This window comes from Lissotriton helveticus, chromosome 12 (genome assembly GCF_964261635.1).
Source record: "Lissotriton helveticus chromosome 12, aLisHel1.1, whole genome shotgun sequence".
Lineage (NCBI taxonomy): Eukaryota > Metazoa > Chordata > Amphibia > Caudata > Salamandridae > Lissotriton > Lissotriton helveticus.
This window is the reverse complement of record NC_136073.1, coordinates 717,417,730-717,436,901: the sequence shown is the minus strand read 5'-3', so window position 1 is coordinate 717,436,901 and position 19,172 is coordinate 717,417,730. Positions and strand designations below refer to the sequence as shown.

At 44.8% G+C, this 19,172-nt stretch overlaps 1 protein-coding gene across 1 annotated transcript in view; it reads right to left on the bottom strand.

Moving 5' to 3' along the window:
* Positions 1-1,305: 1,305 nt before the first annotated feature.
* LOC144798107 (CD48 antigen-like) overlaps positions 1,306-19,172 on the bottom strand; it is a gene marked incomplete at its 5' end in the record, with an annotated part of 145,511 nt that continues 127,644 nt past the window's right edge. The window contains one exon of the mRNA XM_078668869.1: positions 1,306-1,712. Coding sequence (XP_078524995.1) covers positions 1,306-1,712 — 407 coding nt within the window. The remainder of the gene's footprint in view (positions 1,713-19,172) is intronic.

Below are 19,172 nucleotides of genomic sequence, written 5' to 3'. Positions count from 1 at the left end.
GGCAATATGTTGTTTGTTTCACAGACTGTCGCTCGCTGAACACAGAGCACTGCTTGACAGTTGAGGAAAAGAGTCGTGCCTAGTGATAGAAGTTAAACCACATAGTATCACACAGGTACATTTGGTTTTATCCAAACGGTGGAGTTTTTTTAAAAATAGAGGCGACTTGGTTGTATTAAAACTACGTTTTTCTGCATCCCAACAGAATAATACAAAGCCCTGAAGATGGTTTGGACACTCATGGTCCAAACTTGAAACGCGTCGGCTACCCCAGCAAGAGCGAATTGTAACAACTAAAGTGTTTCAGGATAATTGTGATACATGCCTTTATTTGCTCTTTGAATGTAGTAATTTCATTCTTGTTTATGTAAAGAAGTTCGATCATTGATTTGATCTCATATATTGCAAAATTCTGCACTGCAATATATAGTGAATGTTGGATGTATTGTGTATATTTATTGTTTGATAATTTCGTGAATATGCTTTTTTGTTAATTGTTCATCTAATAAGTTTTGTCAGTAATTGTTTGTTTGGTGTATTTTCTTTCTGCCATTTGAAACGGTTTTTGTACAAAAGAATATGATTAAAAGGTATAAATAAATATACCGGACCGAATTAAAATAAGAGTGTATTTGGTCCTCAATCTAAAATAACTGGAGAGGGGGCAATTTTTTTGTGTATTACAAGTATATAGGGCCCAGCCCTCCTTCAGCCCCACCAAGGGTCTACCTCCTTTTTGTGTTCATTTCTTCAGTGGTGGCTTAGTGGTACTAGAGCAGTGGACTGACGGTTCGTCTAAATCTAATGCCCACCAGAGTATCTAATAGAGCACAATATCACATGTGCATATTGTTTCTTTCTACAGTGTTGCATCCTCCAATTTCATGCTAACTGAAAACCCCTCCTTTATATTACCAAATCTCTACATGAAATCAGTTTACTTTTGTTTGTTGGCACTCCTTACTTCCTTTGAATTACACTTTTCAAATTTCCATCCTTGCAAGCCCCCTCTATAAACACAATCTGCTCTGTCATGTGGTATGTTCCTTAATCTCTATTATTGCTTTACTGCAAATTGCCGACACCTCATTTTAGACATCACAGCAAACTCCTCTGCAAGTAATACCAATGCATCCCCTCTATCTCTTGTATTTATCCCACTAACCATCTGCATGAAATCCCATGCCCCCAACTAATGGTCTCACTTAAGTCCTATTAATTCAATTTACAGCATAAAAATGCAAAGTAAATGCTCATAGAGATCATAAGATCTTTCACAATAATAAATAGACACTGGACTAAACACTAACAGAGGGTTACTGGAGCAGAGTGCTGCCCAGTGAAAGGCTTCAATACCTCATCAGGGGTAGAAAGCGCTATATTAATGCTATTACTATACGTACAACACAATGGAAGGGAACGGATCAACAAATTATCTCTTGGGCAGACATGGGAAGTGGAAGTGTTCTTGTGCTCGGCAGGATTGCTGACCAGGCAAAAGTATTCTGCATCCATTTGGTTTGTACTTAGTGAGAGCCTTAGCGTTTGTCCATCAGAGATGTTCTGGTACCTTGTCGATTCTCTCGTATCTCTCTTTAGCCAGAGGAAATTGAAATCATGTCCACTGGCGATCCGACACACCAGTGTGACATTGCACCCATCATTGGTAGTGCTGAGTGCTTCCTTTTCTATATGTAGGTCTGGAACAGGGTCTGTTTGTACAAAAATATAAAATAATGGGATTCTTATTGGAAATCCGTTACAACCTTTTAATGTAAGGTGCTAAACGTAGCTGCAAATCCACATAATTAATTTAGTCATATTTTTACTAGTCACGTATGGCTTCAGCAACATTTGTGTTTTAGTGCGTAACACGTCAACAGTTGTGTAATTTTTTGTTTAGCGCAGAATAACATCCTAGAGGTGTTCATACTATGATGTACTTTTTCTTTATCCTGAGGATTTTGAATGTAAGCAAGTGAAATAAAGCAAATTAAAGTGTAGCACTCATTCACATGATAGTTTATTGCCCTTTTTTTTTTAATTATTATACGTATCTTGTTGAAGCCATGCTCTTGCCCAAATTTTCTTATGGGTAGTGCTACTGTGTAGTACATAAGTTGACTCTGCTGCCTTTTTTGCATAATTATTTATTTGCCATACTTGCCAAATGATCCACCTTGACAACATTTGTAGATTGCAACATAAATATGTGGCTAGTTTAAGCGTATTAAAAGTTACTTACATTGTGAGGTGCTGTGCATTGGCAGATTGGTCACCTTTTAGTGGCTAATTGATATATTCACATGCTAAAAAGCCAGAATGCCTTCCATTAACACTAAAAGTGACACATGGCCCAGCCCAGAAATGACCGTACTTCTGGTGACAGGACATTCAGGGCTAAGAGCCTGGACCCTTGGAGTGACATCAAAGGCCAAGTAGCCAGGATGTGATGTATATCCCGAGCCCTGACTTGGAAGGCCATGTATCCAGGATGTCATGTCACCCATGAGCCCTGACCCTTGAGGCAAAGTAATTCAAAGCATTGGCCATTGGACTAGTTAACTTCATCCCGGACCTAATTGGCCTGGAACAGTCTGGTTTTGTTAAAAATCTCATCCTTTTAAAAAAAATATTATTAACAAAGCTTCTATAATGGCCATCCCAATTGTTGCACTTATTTTGATTCTTGAGGTTACTGATTGTTATGTGGAGGCTGAGGCAGAAAAGGGTGTCTTGTTGATGGGCTCGTCCTTGCTTATTCCTTTTCAATCCCAGTCTAGAGCAATCATTCACTTCTGTTTTCAAATTGTACCTAATAGAATGCATTGGCTTGTAACAGTCTAGTTTTGTTAAAATCCTTTTTTAAATATTATTACCAAAGCTTCTAAAATGGCCATCCCTACTGTTGCACTTATTTTGATGCAGAGAAAGCTTTTGATAGCATTATCTGGTGGTTTCCTATTGAAGCATTGAAATGGGATGATTTTGGTCCCAAATTTGTATAACTTATTTCATTATTCTATTCTTCTCCTAAGTTGTCAGCAATAATAAATGCCATTCAATCCCTTTATTTTCCCCTTAATAGGGCTACCCCTCCACACGAGACACACTGTTACACAAGCCCTCATCACCAGCCAACTGGACTACGTCAATGCACTCTACATAGGGATCGCTGCACACCTCCTCCAGAAACTTCAGAACATACACAACTCCACAGTCAGATTCATCCTTGACCTTTCCTGACAAATCCACATCACACCCCACCTCAGCAACTCCACTGCCTCCCTGTATAGATGAGATTTCAATTCAACCTGCTGATCCACACACACTAGGCTCTACACAACCAAGGACTCTTCCCACATTAACCATAGTCTGAACTTCCCCCTACTGTCAAGAAGAATACACTCTTATATATGTATTTATTTATTTAAAGGTTTTATATAGCGCTGGCTAGACCCAGGGGTATCAGAGCACTTTACAGGAGTATAAGGAGGAATGGAAATAAAAAACATTTGTTCAATGAAATAGCAATAAGAACCATTGGACCAAAGAGAGCAGATACATGCGAGTGATATTTACATAAAGAATATATTAATCTAAAGAGAGCAGTGAGTATTTAGGCTAGGGTAGGTGGGTAAAGAAAATATAAGGGAAGGGGAAGAAGTATAGGAGACGGAAGACAGTGGGAGGGGTTGTGTAAGGATAGATCTAGGATGAATAGATAGAGGCAGGGAGGGGATTTGGGGGGGTGAGAGAATAGCATGAGAGTGGTGAGGTAAGAGGGGGAATGGGGAGAGAGACTGGAGGGCAATAGAGGGGAACCTGACGGGGGTGCAGAGTAGGAGTCAGTGTCAGAGGCAAGTATTATGGACCCCAATATTTGTTGAGGAGGTGCAGTTTTAGGTCTTTTTTGAAGCTGAAGTAGGAGGGGTGACAGCGCAGGTCTTTAGGCATGGTATTCCAGATGGTTGAAGCATTTACGGAGAAGGAGCGAGCTTGTGTGCATTTCTTCTTTAACAGAGGGGTGACTAGAACAAGGGCATTGGTGCTCCCCGTCGGTCGGGCGCAGCCCGCTTTGTGGAGTTTATCTGAGAGGTACTACGGGATGTTTTGGTGAAGGGCTTTGTGCGTGATGCATGCAAACTTGTAGGTGGATCTGCCTTTGACGGGTAGCCACTGAGGGTTTTCAGGGCAGGGGAGATGTGGTCAAAATGTTTGTAGTCGGAGATAAGTCTAGCAGTTAGGTTGAGCACAGATTTGAGTGGTGCTAAGTGTGCTTTAGGTGTTCCAGCGAGGATAGCGTTACCATAGTTGATTCTTGACAGGACCAGCGATTGGAAAACAGATTTAAAGTCATCAGCAGGGATGAAGGGCTTAATTTTCTTGAGATGACGGAGGTTTCACTCAAGGTTTTGCTAGGAAGAGTTCTGCCTCAAAGAATGTGTATGTACACAAGGTTCCATGATTCATTGTGAGACGCCGTCCCGGCAACCCCAACATGAACACAGCCCTTCCCCGAACCTACCTCCTTCGCTACCACCGGGTCTGTATCCCCAACACCAAAATGCCATCACAAGGACAAGACTCGAAGCACCAGCCATAACCCGGAGAATCCCGCCCTTCTTTTTCCCACAGGGACCAACCAGAACACCGAGTCTGAGGGACTCAAATCTCGCGGACCTCGGAAGCTCCGCCCCTGTGGCAGCGACAGAACAGGATAAAACAGGGAACCAGGAAGAGAACGGTGTCAGAGATTCGTGGCAGGACCCTCGGACTGGAGGGGGTGAAGGAGAAGAAGCTGGAGACGGAGAGCAGACGGCCGAAGCAGACGTGTGGACCGAAGAGTGGTGGAGTCCACAGGAGGTGGCTGAAGAGCGGCTGTAACTCACCGGAGAGTTACGGCGGACCGCGTGAGTGCCTTACACCTTCCTATTTTCTGCTCGCTAGGAGACCCTGTAAAAATCCCTGTACAGTTTTTCCCCTCTCTTTAGAGTCACGTCCCCTACACTGTAGTATAGTTGTATAGCACCCCACTGCATGCCCAGCCTTTCCCTTCACGTCCCGACTGAGCACCCTTTCTTCTTACCGACCTGTGTTCCTACCTCCCGATACCCTCCTTCCCTCACGGTCTCTTTCCGTCCCTCCCACACCACGTCCCGGGCGACGGTGAGCGGTACAGAGCGTCCTGAGACCAGGATAGGACTAACGGTCCCTTGTTTTCTCTTTTTCTTCCTGCCCTCCGTGGATCCTCCGCATCACCGGAGCCGCCGTTGGAACACCTGAAGACAGCGAGCTGTATTCAAGACCCGGAGCGGATCCCATACCCTAAAGCCTTCTTTTGCTTTCCCTGTGTCTTACACTGTGACTATCTGCAATAAACAGCCAGTATAGCACACTATATACGGCCTCCTCGCCTGCTTTTCCGGCCCGCTGCACACCCTTCCTCACATCTGGTGTCAGAAGTGGGATCCGCTGGAAGCATGGAGGCCGTTGTCAGAAAGATGGCGGAATCCCAGGAACAGTTCGGTAAACTTATGGAGCAGTTCCTAAAGACCGCCGAAGACGACAGGGGACAGCTTCACGACGTCCTGAAGGGACAAGGGACAGTCCACGAGCAAACCATGGAGAAGTTAACAACGGCCCTGGGTCAACAGAGACCACTAGCTTCCCTCCCTTCTGTGGTACTGCAGAAGTACGTCCCGGGAGAAGACCCGGACTACTTCTTCACGAACTTCGAGCGTCATTCCCAAGCAGCCAATTGGCCAATGGACCGTTGGGGTCAATATCTGGGTCCCCTTCTCACGGGCGACCTACAAGCCGCCTATCAACAGGCCAACATACAGGGCACCACACCGTATGCGGATATCAAGCGGTGCATATTGGAACGTCTTGGGATTGACGATGACACCTATAGACTAAAGCTACGACAGGCAAAAGAGAGGCCCCAAGAGAATCCAAGGGCCCTCTCCTTTCGGATTAGGGATCTTGCAAACAGATGGCTCCGGCCCGAGACCTCCACAAAGGAGAACATCCTTGAGAAGATATATTTGGAACAGTTTCTGAACTCCTTACACCCGGCCACCCAGCGTTGGGTGAGGCAACATTCCAGACTCACCCTGGAAACGGCCATTGAGATAGCTTCAGCCTTTAATCGAGCACAGGAACTCCAGCGGGGCAAGGAGGAACATCCACACCGGGGCCCGAATGCTGTGCAGTCTCGTCCTCTCCGGCCCCTACCAAATCGAAGACCAGAACCTGCTCCCCTGTTTTCTTCCCCGGTCATATTCCGCCCCCCTAATCCCGGACCCCAGTGCTATGCGTGTGGTGGGTTCGGACACATCGCCCGGATGTGCCCGCAGAAGGAAGAGCCGATGGAGGTCGGCCTTGTAAGGAACTATCTGTGCGACCCTCCCGGGACCACACCACCAGCATTCCATTGTCCTGTGTCTATCGACGGTCAACAACTGATGGCCCTTGCCGACAGCGGCTGCCGTCAGAGTGTCCTGAGGCCTCAAGACCTGGTCCAGCCAGTCAGTCCTACGGGGATGGTTGCCATCCAATGTGTCCATGGGGACACCAAACAGTACCCCACTACCCAGGTGCGTGTCCAGCATCGGCACGACCCCGGAACATCCCTCACCATTGGTCTTGTGCCCGCTCTCCCCGAACAAGCCATTCTAGGGAGCGATTATCCGGGACTGCCTTTGCTTCTCCAGGACACCTCTGACTCCCTGACACAGTGGTGGAAGGACGCTCCTTATCAGGGACAGACCCATCCAGTGACGGTTCCTAAACCCCACAAAACAAAAAGCCAGAAGAGAAAAGAGAAGAAAGAGTACGTCAGCGCTTTCCCCGCATTTACTGAAGACCACCCGTGGCAGACCGACAGGGAGTTCAGAGCCGCCCAACAAGAGGATCCCCTTCTTCAGGAAGCCTGGGGAAGAGCCCTCGATCACGAAGACCCCTTGCAAGTAGGTCCTTACTTCTTTAAGAAAAACGGGTTGCTATACAGAAAAGGGGGGCCACAACAAAATGCACAGCTACTTATCCCCGGTCCCTTCCAGGACAAAGTCCTCTTCCTGGCCCACAGCCACCTTCTGGGGGGTCATTTCGGGGACGAGAAAACCAGCCAAACCATACTGGAGAAGTTCTATTGGCCCGGGGTGTATCAAAGGATGAAAACCTTTTGTCGGGAAATCATTGTATGCCAGAAAAACAGCCGACACAGACCCCCCAGAGTGCCTTTGCAGCCCCTCCCTCTCATAGACGTCCCATTCAGCCGAATAGGGATGGACATCATAGGACCACTCTTGCCCTCCCGTAGCGGGTGTCGCTATGCCCTAGTCGTAGTGGACTATGCCACTCGCTTTCCAGAGGCCATACCCCTACGCCAACCCACTACCCAAACGATAGCTAAAGCACTGATCTCCCTATTTTCTCGGGTAGGATTTCCCCGGGAAATCCTGACCGATCAGGGCACGCCTTTTGTTTCTGCCTTGATGAAACGAGTATGCGCTAAACTCGGAATTAAACAAATCAGAACTTCCGCCTACCATCCGCAAACGGACAGATTGGTGGAGCGTTACAACGCCACCCTAAAGCAGACTCTAAAAAAACTCCTGGGCCTGGAAGCAAAAAGGTGGGAGGACATGCTACCTTTGGCCCTCTTTGCCATCCGCTGCAAAACCCAGAGTAGCACAGGCTACTCTCCGTATGAGTTACTGTACGGGCGTCCCCCTCGTACCCTGCTAGACATGGCACAGGAGGCCTGGGAAGCCGAGCCGGACCGTACACGTCCACTCCCCGAAAATCTTGAGAATCTGAAAACGCACCTATCCATGATCCGGGACATAGTTAGACAGAATCTGGGGAACGCTCAGGACAGCCAAAAGAAGCAGTATGATAAGGGCACCAGGTCCCGCGTCTTTGCTGTCAACGATTTGGTACTCCTCATGATGCCCTCGTCCGACCAGAAACTTCTTGGACAGTGGCAAGGGCCTTACACCATCCTCCGGCAGGTGACCCCGGTTACCTATGAGGTAGAAATAGACCCTACACGTGGAACTTCCCAGATATACCACGTAAATCTGCTTAAAAAATGGGAAGGACCCCGTCCAGTTCTATACGGAAATCCCAACCTCCTTCCTTTCTCTTTTGACTCCTGTCTTGACCCTGAACTGACCCCCGCACAAACCCAGGAGATACGAGAAACCCTGGAACCTCTAAAAAAGGTCTTCTCCTCTTCTCCTGGCCGAACCAGCATTACTGAGCATGCAATAGAAACGGAACCAGGGAAAGTAGTCCGCTTGAGGCCCTACCGAGTCCCCGAGGCCCGTCGGGCTGTTATACGACAGGAGATAGCTGACATGCAAAAGATGGGAATCATAGAGCCCTCAGTTAGTGTCTGGAATTCCCCTATCGTCCTTGTGCCAAAACCAGACGGGTCAGTCCGTTTTTGTATAGACTTTCGTGAGGTCAACAAGGTCTCTACCTTCGACAGCTACCCCTTGCCCAGGGTGGATGAAATGATTGAGAGGATAGGAAAGGCGAAGTACATATCGACCCTGGATCTATGCAAGGGGTATTGGCAAATACCTCTCAGGGAACAAGACAAAAAGAAGACAGCCTTTTCCACCCCTGAGGGGTTATACCAGTTTCTAGTCATGCCCTTTGGTCTTCATGGCGCCCCCGCCATGTTTCAGCGTGCTATGAACCACGTCTTGAGACCCCATTCACAGTACGCCGGCGCCTATTTAGATGATATTATCATCTTCAGCGACAGCTGGCCTCAACACTTGCAGCATCTGTTTGACGTTGTTTCCTCCCTAGGCTCCTTCGGGTTCGCCATTAACCCCGCCAAAACCACCCTGGCGGCGAAGACAGTAAAATACCTGGGGTATCTTCTGGGGGATGGCTTGATAAGACCCCAAGAAAGTAAAACAGAAGCTATTCGGTCCCTTCCCTTCCCCCAAACAAAAAAAGACCTTCGAGCCTTCTTAGGGCTTCTCGGGTATTATAGACGGTTTGTGCCTAACTTTTCCCAGAGAGCAGCCGCCCTCACGGATCTGCTAAAAAAATCAAACCGGTCTGACGAGAAGTTACGGAACCCCTCTCCCGAAGCCTGGCTGGCCTTCACGGACTTAAAAGAAGCCTTGACCTCAAGTCCTGTCCTGATTCCCCCCGACTACTCACTTCCCTTTATCCTACAAACGGATGCCTCCGATCATGGATTAGGGGCCGTATTGTCCCAGAAAGATGCCCTGGGCAACGAAAGGCACATCCTCTATGTAAGCCGCAAGCTGTTTCCTCGTGAAAAACATTACGCGGTGGTGGAAAAGGAAGCCCTAGCCATCAAATGGGCGGTGGACAATCTACGATATTATCTGGAGGGCAGAGACTTTGTCCTCTACACCGATCACGCCCCTTTGGAGTGGATGGCCCGGAACAAAGGTCAGAACGACCGGGTCCTCCGATGGTTTCTATCCCTACAGCCCTTCCACTTCAAAACCAAACATCGGAAAGGATCCGATCAGGGCAATGCGGATTTCCTCTCGAGATACCCTTCTCCCTCCAGTACAAGAAGGACAGCTAGGGAAAGGGTATGTGAGACGCCGTCCCGGCAACCCCAACATGAACACAGCCCTTCCCCGAACCTACCTCCTTCGCTACCACCGGGTCTGTATCCCTGACACCAAAACGCCATCACAAGGACAAGACTCGAAGCACCAGCCATAACCCGGAGAATCCCGCCCTTCTTTTTCCCACAGGGACCAACCAGAACACCGAGTCTGAGGGACTCAAATCTCGCGGACCTCGGAAGCTCCGCCCCTGTGGCAGCGACAGAACAGGATAAAACAGGGAACCAGGAAGAGAACGGTGTCGGAGATTCGTGGCAGGACCCTCGGACTGGAGGCGGTGAAGGAGAAGAAGCTGGAGACGGAGAGCAGACGGCCGAAGCAGACGTGTGGACCGAAGAGTGGTGGAGTCCACAGGAGGTGGCTGAAGAGCGGCCGTAACTCACCGGAGAGTTACGGCGGACCGCGTGAGTGCCTTACACCTTCCTATTTTCTGCTCGCTAGGAGACCCTGTAAAAATCCCTGTACAGTTTTTCCCCTCTCTTTAGAGTCACGTCCCCTACACTGTAGTATAGTTGTATAGCACCCCACTGCATGCCCAGCCTTTCCCTTCACGTCCCGACTGAGCACCCTTTCTTCTTACCGACCTGTGTTCCTACCTCCCGATACCCTCCTTCCCTCACGGTCTCTTTCCGTCCCTCCCACACCACGTCCCGGGCGACGGTGAGCGGTACAGAGCGTCCTGAGACCAGGATAGGACTAACGGTCCCTTGTTTTCTCTTTTTCTTCCTGCCCTCCGTGGATCCTCCGCATCACCGGAGCCGCCGTTGGAACACCTGAAGACAGCGAGCTGTATTCAAGACCCGGAGCGGATCCCATACCCTGAAGCCTTCTTTTGCTTTCCCTGTGTCTTACACTGTGACTATCTGCAATAAACAGCCAGTATAGCACACTATATACGGCCTCCTCGCCTGCTTTTCCGGCCCGCTGCACACCCTTCCTCACATTCATATATACTTAGAACCTCTTATAAAGAAATTACATACAAAACTCAATAATATAAAGCAAAAGGTTTTCCAGGAACTAAAGGAAATTATGGAGATTGTGGAAGTTCTAGGGAACACAGTAATACAGTTTATCAAATCCCCCCTAAATGGTACAAAATGCCCAATAAGATTGTAAAAAAGAGCCAGAGAAGCCATCAAACTCTGATTACCCTTCTTGCCCTCCTGCACTACAGAGACCTCATAAAAATGAAAATAACACACTAGAGGGTTTTCAGTGTGCACCCTCTCTGGGAACTGAAGATAATTTATCGAACCACTATAGTAAAGAAAAGGTTGGTCTGTGGGCTTCTATTCCAGATACCTTGTATATTTACCACCTGATGCTCTCCCTTATGTCATTGTCCTGAAGGGTATACCCAGACTAGAATCATATATAAAATAGAGCTGGAACGTTTAAGAAATAAAGTAATTCACTGGCTGTTTACATTGAATCCTAAACTCAATATGCTTTTTCAAGAGATCATTATGGTTAGAATGGTAAACTAGATTGGTCCCTCCAGGAAAATAGGAAATGGAGACTGTATCATTATCAATGTTCAAAACCCAGATATAGTAAAGGCTCTCTTGTTCAATATTCTGGCCAAACAACTATATTTTAATAACTCAGAGGAGAAGATCATAGCTGTTCCCCTTGGTTTCTTTTATAAACCTTCAGTATGATTTCTCAAAGAACAGGGCCCCCAACAGATTTTCCAACAAATTAATCAAACTCAGGGTCCATTTATATCCTGTTCAAATCGTTTTGCTCCTCTCTCAAACCTTGGTAAAAACAATTGACAGTGGGGAGGCACCAGAATGCCTGAGGAATCTGGATGAGTAAGGAAAAAATATACAAGGAGAATTCATCAGAGGTAGAAATTAAATGAAATATGGTTAGATGTGATTTTCAACATCAAATCCTGGAATGTTGTGGGGATTAAAAACAAAACTGAAAATAAGGAATGGAAAAATGATATACACTCTGCACAGCTTCCGTGCCTACAGTAAACGTGGCACACACAGAAATTTAATATAGACGGATATGTTACAATTACTACCCCCACAATACCCTCACTGCATGGGCAGGACAAAAGTGGCTTGGCAATTTTGATATTTATTACAGTCTCAGTAGCTTTAAAGAAAGCTTATACAAAATCCCCTGTTATCCAATTAGCCCTCCTGCAAATGGATATGAAACTAACATTTGTACTGATAAACTTTTACCACCATGCTTTAACAGCACAAGATACAGAGTTGTGGAGGACCTTGATAATTATGTTAAGGGACATGAGTCCAAATGCATCTTTGTTTGAATGGGGGATTTTAATATCAGTAAATGCCGCTAATCAGGTTTGGATATTTGTGGTTATATGTACAACTCGGGACATACTCAGTATCATTTCCCCCATGATAGATACGGGGGAATGTTAAATTAAGTATTGTCCCAAAATGATTTAGTATTATTGGAACAGGATGGAGATAATGGAAACATGCCCAATTTACATATCAAGGTAATGGGAACCCATCCTGCATAGAACATATAATAATGTCAATAAATGTAAGCAGAAGCTTTTAACCCATTTTCATTGCAACATACTAGTTTTAGTGATTACTCCATACTCACCTTAAGGATGAAAATAAAAACACAGGAAAGTGAAACTATACCCTTGGCAGCAAATATCTCTGTAGCGAGAAATAATGGAATTCGCCTCAAATGGACAGGGATTGATGAAGCGTCCCTTTTGGAAAAAGTGGTAAAAGAAAGAGAGATAATTTCCTTGTTTGTACTGACATTGAAGCAACCCCGGGAATGATTGTGACAAGTTTTAGTAAAATTACAATAACTATAGCTACTAACTTAATAGAAGTGCTTAATAAAGGTGCTAAAAAGTGGAAAATAGGATGGTTTAACCATCAATGTACCCAAACCAAACAACATTTAAGAAGAGCCTTGCATTCAGACTCCAGGCACAAAGAAGATAAACAGCTCTGGCAAGAATAGAAATTAACTTTAGACCAAAGGAAAAGAAATTTCCAAGAAAAGGCAAGGGCAGTTCTGAAATGCGTAGTTGATCTAAAAACTCCACACTATTCTGGAGGGTAATAAAATCTCAGTTCTTGCTCGAGGACTCAGAGCCAAGGGTAGAGTTTTTATTTACCCTCACTGAATGGATAGATCTCTTTGGAATCATATTCAATCCTGGGCTGAACACTTAACAAAAATTAAATGTAATCAAATACTAACTCCTGGTAATGATGTTTAAATACCAGCGCAGGTGCTTTAATCACCAATGCCCAACTGCAGCTGGTTGATATAGAAGTGGTTAAAATAGCTATAAAATTCTGCAAAGGGGAGGCCCTGACGGGGGTCCTGATGGGGTTCCCGTGAATGCTTTTAAGTCTCATATGACATTGTGGAACCTGATATTAATGCAGGTATGCAATTCTGCCGCAAAAGAGTTTTCCCCTTTGACCTGGACAGAAAGTATTATTGTTCCTATTTTTAAAAGGGGGGGGTTCAAATGCTATTGCCCTATATCCCTCCTGGATTCATCGGCAAAGATCATGGGGATAGTCGTGCTTGAAAGATTAGAAACACGGTCATCAAAAATCATGTATTAACAGACTCCCAAAATGGATTCAGGTGTGATAAAGGGACAGTGGAGCAGTGCATTAATCTCAACCTTATTATTAACAAATATACGCTAGCAAAGAAGAGACATAGCCATCTCTATTTTGCGAACCTAAGTAGTGCTTTCGACTGCATTAATCATGTCAAGTTATTGTGGATCAGGATGGACATGCGGGCCACAGAAGAAATTATATCACATCTGGCACAGATATATTCTTCCTTGACAGTGAGGTACGATATGGGTTGGAAGGGGAATGCACTGCTATTTTCAAGGTTACCAGACATGGCTGTGTCCTTGCTCCCCTTTTTTCTCCCCTTATATCAATTGGGTAGACAGCTTCTTGCAACAGGCTGATGCTGATGTTCCAAAAGTGGGTTCTCGCCTGACTCCATTGCTCCTGTATGTAGACAAAGCAGTCCTAATATCAAGAACCACAAATGGTCTACAACAATTGATCAATTTATCTTTCGCATACATGGAGCAAAAAGAATTACATTTAAAGAAAACCTTTGTGATGGTCTGTGAAGGGGGGAAGGCCAAGGAAAAATCCTACTTTGTGAGGGACCACAGAGTAGAAGAGGTGCAAAGACTTAGGGCCCCATTAGGATGGTGGGCGGATCGCCCCTGCCGGGTCTGCAGTAGCCACCGCCAGCCCGGCAGGGGCGATCTGCCCGCCATCTTTGCTGCAGAGACCCCGCCATATTACTATGGCTGGGGGGTCCACGGTGGGTGGCGGTGTCTGTTAGACACCGCCAGCCATATTAAGATGTGGGCGGGAACATGCTGTTCCGTTATTGCATTGCCGCCACGGAAACGCATGCAGGGATTTCTTGCGGGGGCCCGTTGTGGGCCCCCAGGTACTCTGGGGGGTGGGAGGTGCACATGGGGGGAACCTATGGTACCGCCTTGCATTACAATGTACAACGTGGCAGGCACCGAGCAATACCTGTCACGTTGTGCATTGAAGAGCATTACATGCATTTTTGGCATTGCGGCGGGTGGTGCTTTCAGCACCGCCCACCTCAATGTCAGAAATGCGGGATGCTCCCGCCAGTGTGGCGGGCGCATTCTAATGGGATCTGCGGGACCACCGCACCCTTAGCGGGCGGTCCCATTTCCCACTGGTACATACTAATGAGCCCCTTAGTTACTGTGGCATTTCTCATAATGGTATCTGTGGTACCCATCTAGAAATTGCAAAATCCAAGTTGGTTAGATCGGTGGAAGAATTATTTAGATTTGCTGGGAAAATAGGAAACAAACCCCTTTGTGAAATGTTACAGCTCTTAAAGAGCAATGCATACCAACAGTCTCCTATGGAGGATCTATTTGTGGTTTGGCTGACTTGTCATTGATACAAAAAAAACTCTTTTCAATGTAGACTTTAAGCTGTCCTGCCTTCATAACACATGGTGAAACATATGTTTCCTATCTTGAAGATATGGTAATGGTCAGCGTGATCACTAGTTGGGTCACTAGTTGGCACAACATATGTTTCAAGACATAAACTAAATTTACTAGGGATAGCATTAGAAATTGCTTCGTACTTGAACATTATGGTAGGATTCCTTGGTTGGTGTATATAGATAAATTAATAAAAGAAGTCAAGAAAAATATAACAATTAAGAGACCTGCTAGCATTCTTTGTTTCAGCAAAAAAGAATTGAGAATGCTATTCTTCAAACATTTAGATGTTAGTGAAATAAGAGAAGATAAAAAAAAGCGTGCGTGCAAAGATGTATGTTAGGCCCTATTCAGCAAGGACTACATGGGTATTTACTGAGGGATACAAATGTCCAAGAGCGTTTTTATCTGACCAGACTATGGTTGGGCATTTTGTACCATTTAGTCATACTTCCCAAAAAAGAGGCATGGGCGCAATACATACCTAGGTGTCTGTGAATGTGAAGGCCATTATACACTACACATATACTATGCCCTTGTGACGATATCTCAGAGTAGACTACAATTCACACTGATTTTTTTCAGTAAATTTTATAATTTGCAAAGGAAAAAATGGCTATTACTGATTTTAAAGAAATTAGATTTAAAAAGATGCTAACTGGTGCTTTTAGCATTGCAACTTTTAATAATGAATTTGTCATATGGTGTCTGATACATTTTTTGAAAAGTGTGGTAAAATGAAGGAAATCAATATTATTATGATTGAGTATGATTCACAAAAACCTGGTACTTCTGTGAAAAAACGGAGATTTTTTAACTGTTAAAATAGGGTATATTAATGTATTATTTTGTATGTGCTTTTATGATTCTCGTTTGCAGAAATCGAATAAAGCTTTTCTACTACTACTACTACAGTGCAACCCAATGAAATTCTTAGCCATATAACAAGTCCCCCCATTGTTCTTCCTGCGGCAGTATCGAGGGCATGATTACTGTAGGGAATAATACCTTGTCTCGAAATATCTGAGGTGACCCATGTCTCCTGCAGTAAACACATACCAAAATTAGCTTTATACAGTCCCCAATCAACACCATCTAATTTGGCCCTTAGCCCTGCTATTTTCCATGAGATAAATGTTGGAGAATGCTCTGTGGGTTTTCAAGGAATGTGGCTTTTTAAATGCAGCCGTTCTAGCTGATTAGTGGTTTCAGATTTAGAAACACTTCACTGGATGAGGCCTACGAGGTCCTTTACTTCAACAACAGTAGGCCTAGGAGAGATTTTCGCTGAGACCACTTCATAGGTGTTATTAAAAGTAGGAGTTGTTTTAAAAATAGGGAAAATATCAATATTAATAGAATCAGAGTTGTCGAACAAGGATCCGCCAACGATCGATGTGATATCACTATTCTGCTGTGGATGAGTACTAGTAGAGGCATGTTGTAACTTAAGTTTCCCTGCTGCTCAGCTAGTATGTATGTCATATGGATTGTTGGATGATTGGAATGTTGCTGTGCTGTGAATGTCAGTTGAGTGAGGGCTGAGCAGCAGGACAGCTGCTCTAACTAACTTAAATAAAGTAACATGATCTACCTTACCTGAAGTATCCATCATCTCTTTGAATACCACAAGGCACTCATTTGGCAATGGCTACGACTAGGGACTCCCTTATCGCTATTCGCCTCCAAGTGTGCCTCCATTGTGCTAGCGAGCTGAGTATTGGGCTGATGCATGTGGGCGGGTGATGCCTTCTTTAGTCAATCAAAACAATTGAGGGGAGAGGTGGGACTTATAGTACTTCTACAAACTTGGTGGTTCCTATATTTAAATTTTAGATTTGAGAGGCCTGCCGGAGTTGTTCTTGCATCTAACACAGCCAAATTATCTGTCAATAGTGAGGAAGTCAGAGTCAACTCAACATTGTTGAGCCCTATCCTTCTATTTGCTCTTCTTACTACTCCAACGGTGTCATCACGGATAAGTGACCGACTGCCCCGAACATAAGATATCCAATGTACTTGTTCAATAGGGACTCTTCAGTCTCTATTGCCGTAGTTTTGGTAAGTTATGGTACATTAATCATTATGAAGTAGTCAAGAGTGACATGTTCCCTTCCACTCATATGGGATCGATTCCCCCATGTCTTCTCTGTGGGATCATATATGTCTGTCCATGACCCATGGGAAAAACTTGATCCCTTGTATGTGGGGGCTTGTCATCTGGGATGTCAATTGTTTGTTTGATTTCTACATTAGCCCTCAAAGCCTTAGCTCTTGTCCCAGAGCTGTCTAGGGGGCACAATTTAGTGATCATAGATGGCATCTGCGCTGTTTGTGAGGGTTCAATCAAAGAAGATGACTGCTGCAAATTGAAAGGCATTAATGGCACAGGAAATCTACTCTGGGCTACAAGCTGGTTTAATGTGATGGGCAAAGGTGCCACCAGAGATTTCAGCTCATCTACCTCTTCCTTTAAAGATGTTACAAGGGTGGGCAAGGCGTTTTCATTAACAACAGAACTACCAGGAAGTGTAAGGACGCATCTGTTGCAGGACTTTCAGGATCCCTAGTCTTACTTTGCCCCAATAGTAGGTTACTTAAAGGGGCAAAACGATTGCTACAAAGAAAACCTTACACTCTGCCATCCAGATCACCAGAGGGTAAAACAGTTGAGGGACCTACAGGCAAGATTGGACATGAAATAATCTGTGCTTCTGTTCGAATCACAGAGCACTGGTCTATAGGTTTCACAAACATCCCCGGTTTTCTGGGCTTGTTTACTACATTATTGGAGGATTGGGGGATTTTTTCAGGCTAGAAACAGCGTCAGTGGGTTTCTGAATCACAATTTGTTTGCATTCCTCCAATAAATAATCAAACCTGGCTATTATGCAATGTTCCTTTGCCAATTTACTTTTTTTTTAGATTTTTTACTTTTTGCTGTCCCCAAATCGCCTTCCCTAGCTTTCCGTTTTGTCATAGTCGCTGCCTAAAAGCAACCAAAAAACTTGAATTAGCCACACACAAGATACTTGGAGAAAAACACAATGTCCCAATGTTCCAATCTAGGTGTCAAAATGTCCCAGGGTCCAATTTTAGTACATATTGTGAAATATAGAAAACCGATGTTGATACAAAAGTATCTTGAAAGATGGATGTTCAAGGGGTGGCCCGCCCAGCCTCTTCTGGGACTTTCAGGCTAGGTATGGGCCCACCCGGGAAGGGCCCACCTTTAACCTCGGATTTGCCATGGCGCGCATGTGTGCGTCCCACCCTGCGGGACTACGTACATCGCTTTATAGCGCATCTGAGACCAGCTTTCAAGCAGCTGATGGCTCCTCCTGGCTTAGTGTCATATGGAACTTAGAGGCCCCTCCCGAGCAGCTGGACAAATGACATCTCGTGTGGAGGGATTAGATGCAGGGCTTTATAGCACACCTGAGACTGGCCCTCAAATGACTGTTGGCGCCTCCTGGCTTAGTGTCACCTGGGACTTAGAGTCCCCCTGGAGCAGCTGAGCAAACAGCAACCCTGTGCGTCTGGAGTAGATGCAGCGCTTTATAGCGCACCTGAGACCAGCCCCCAAGTGGCTGTTCGCACCTCCTGGTGCAGTGTCACCTGGTCAAATGGAGGCCATTCAAACAACTGTACATTTTATCGTGTTTGGTCATCGCTGAGGGTTTCCAGGCATTTTAGTTGGTCTTTCTGTACTGGAAACGAGTCGGTCAGAAACAAGGGTTCTGGATCCGATCCGCAAACCCCGAATCTGATTTGGAGCCCTTCCAAACGACATTGGAATCGAGCCTAAATAGTGTTTACCACAAATGGTGCAAAAAAAGAAAGCCTCCAACCAATCTGTCAAATTAGACGTAAAACAGTTAACACATAGAAACACTTTTTAAATTAAATAAAAACATAAAAACGGTCACAAAAATGCACAACAAAAGGCATCCTAGAAAAGCATTACAGCAGGTCAGTGGTTTGTTGGATTGCAAACCTACAAAAGCAACCTTTAACACTACAACAAACCACTAAATACTACAAAGTAGGTTTTACAATAAATGAAAGCTTCCAAAATTAATATATAAATATAAATATGTTAAAATAACAAATAATAGAAACCATGCTACATGTTTATTTCTAAAATGTCATGTTCATCTTCTACAAGAAGGAAAAAGATAAACGGAAAAGAAAAGAAAGACATGGATACTGACTTACTCGAAATACAAAAAATACCACCTCAAACATAAATATTATAACCAAAGCGCAAAATGAAATGAAACTAAAAATAGTGCTTTAACATATATGAACATTTTAATTAAACAAGCAAACCACAACTACATTTGTAATAAAACAATAAACTGACACAACTAATACATGCTTCCTTTCAACAGACTGTGACAGAAACATTTCTAAACAGATCTGCAGAGCAAAAATCTGCAACTAAAATGAAGTAAATAAATCATCCACATTGTACGTTAAAATGTGCACCTACAATGTAAAAATATTAA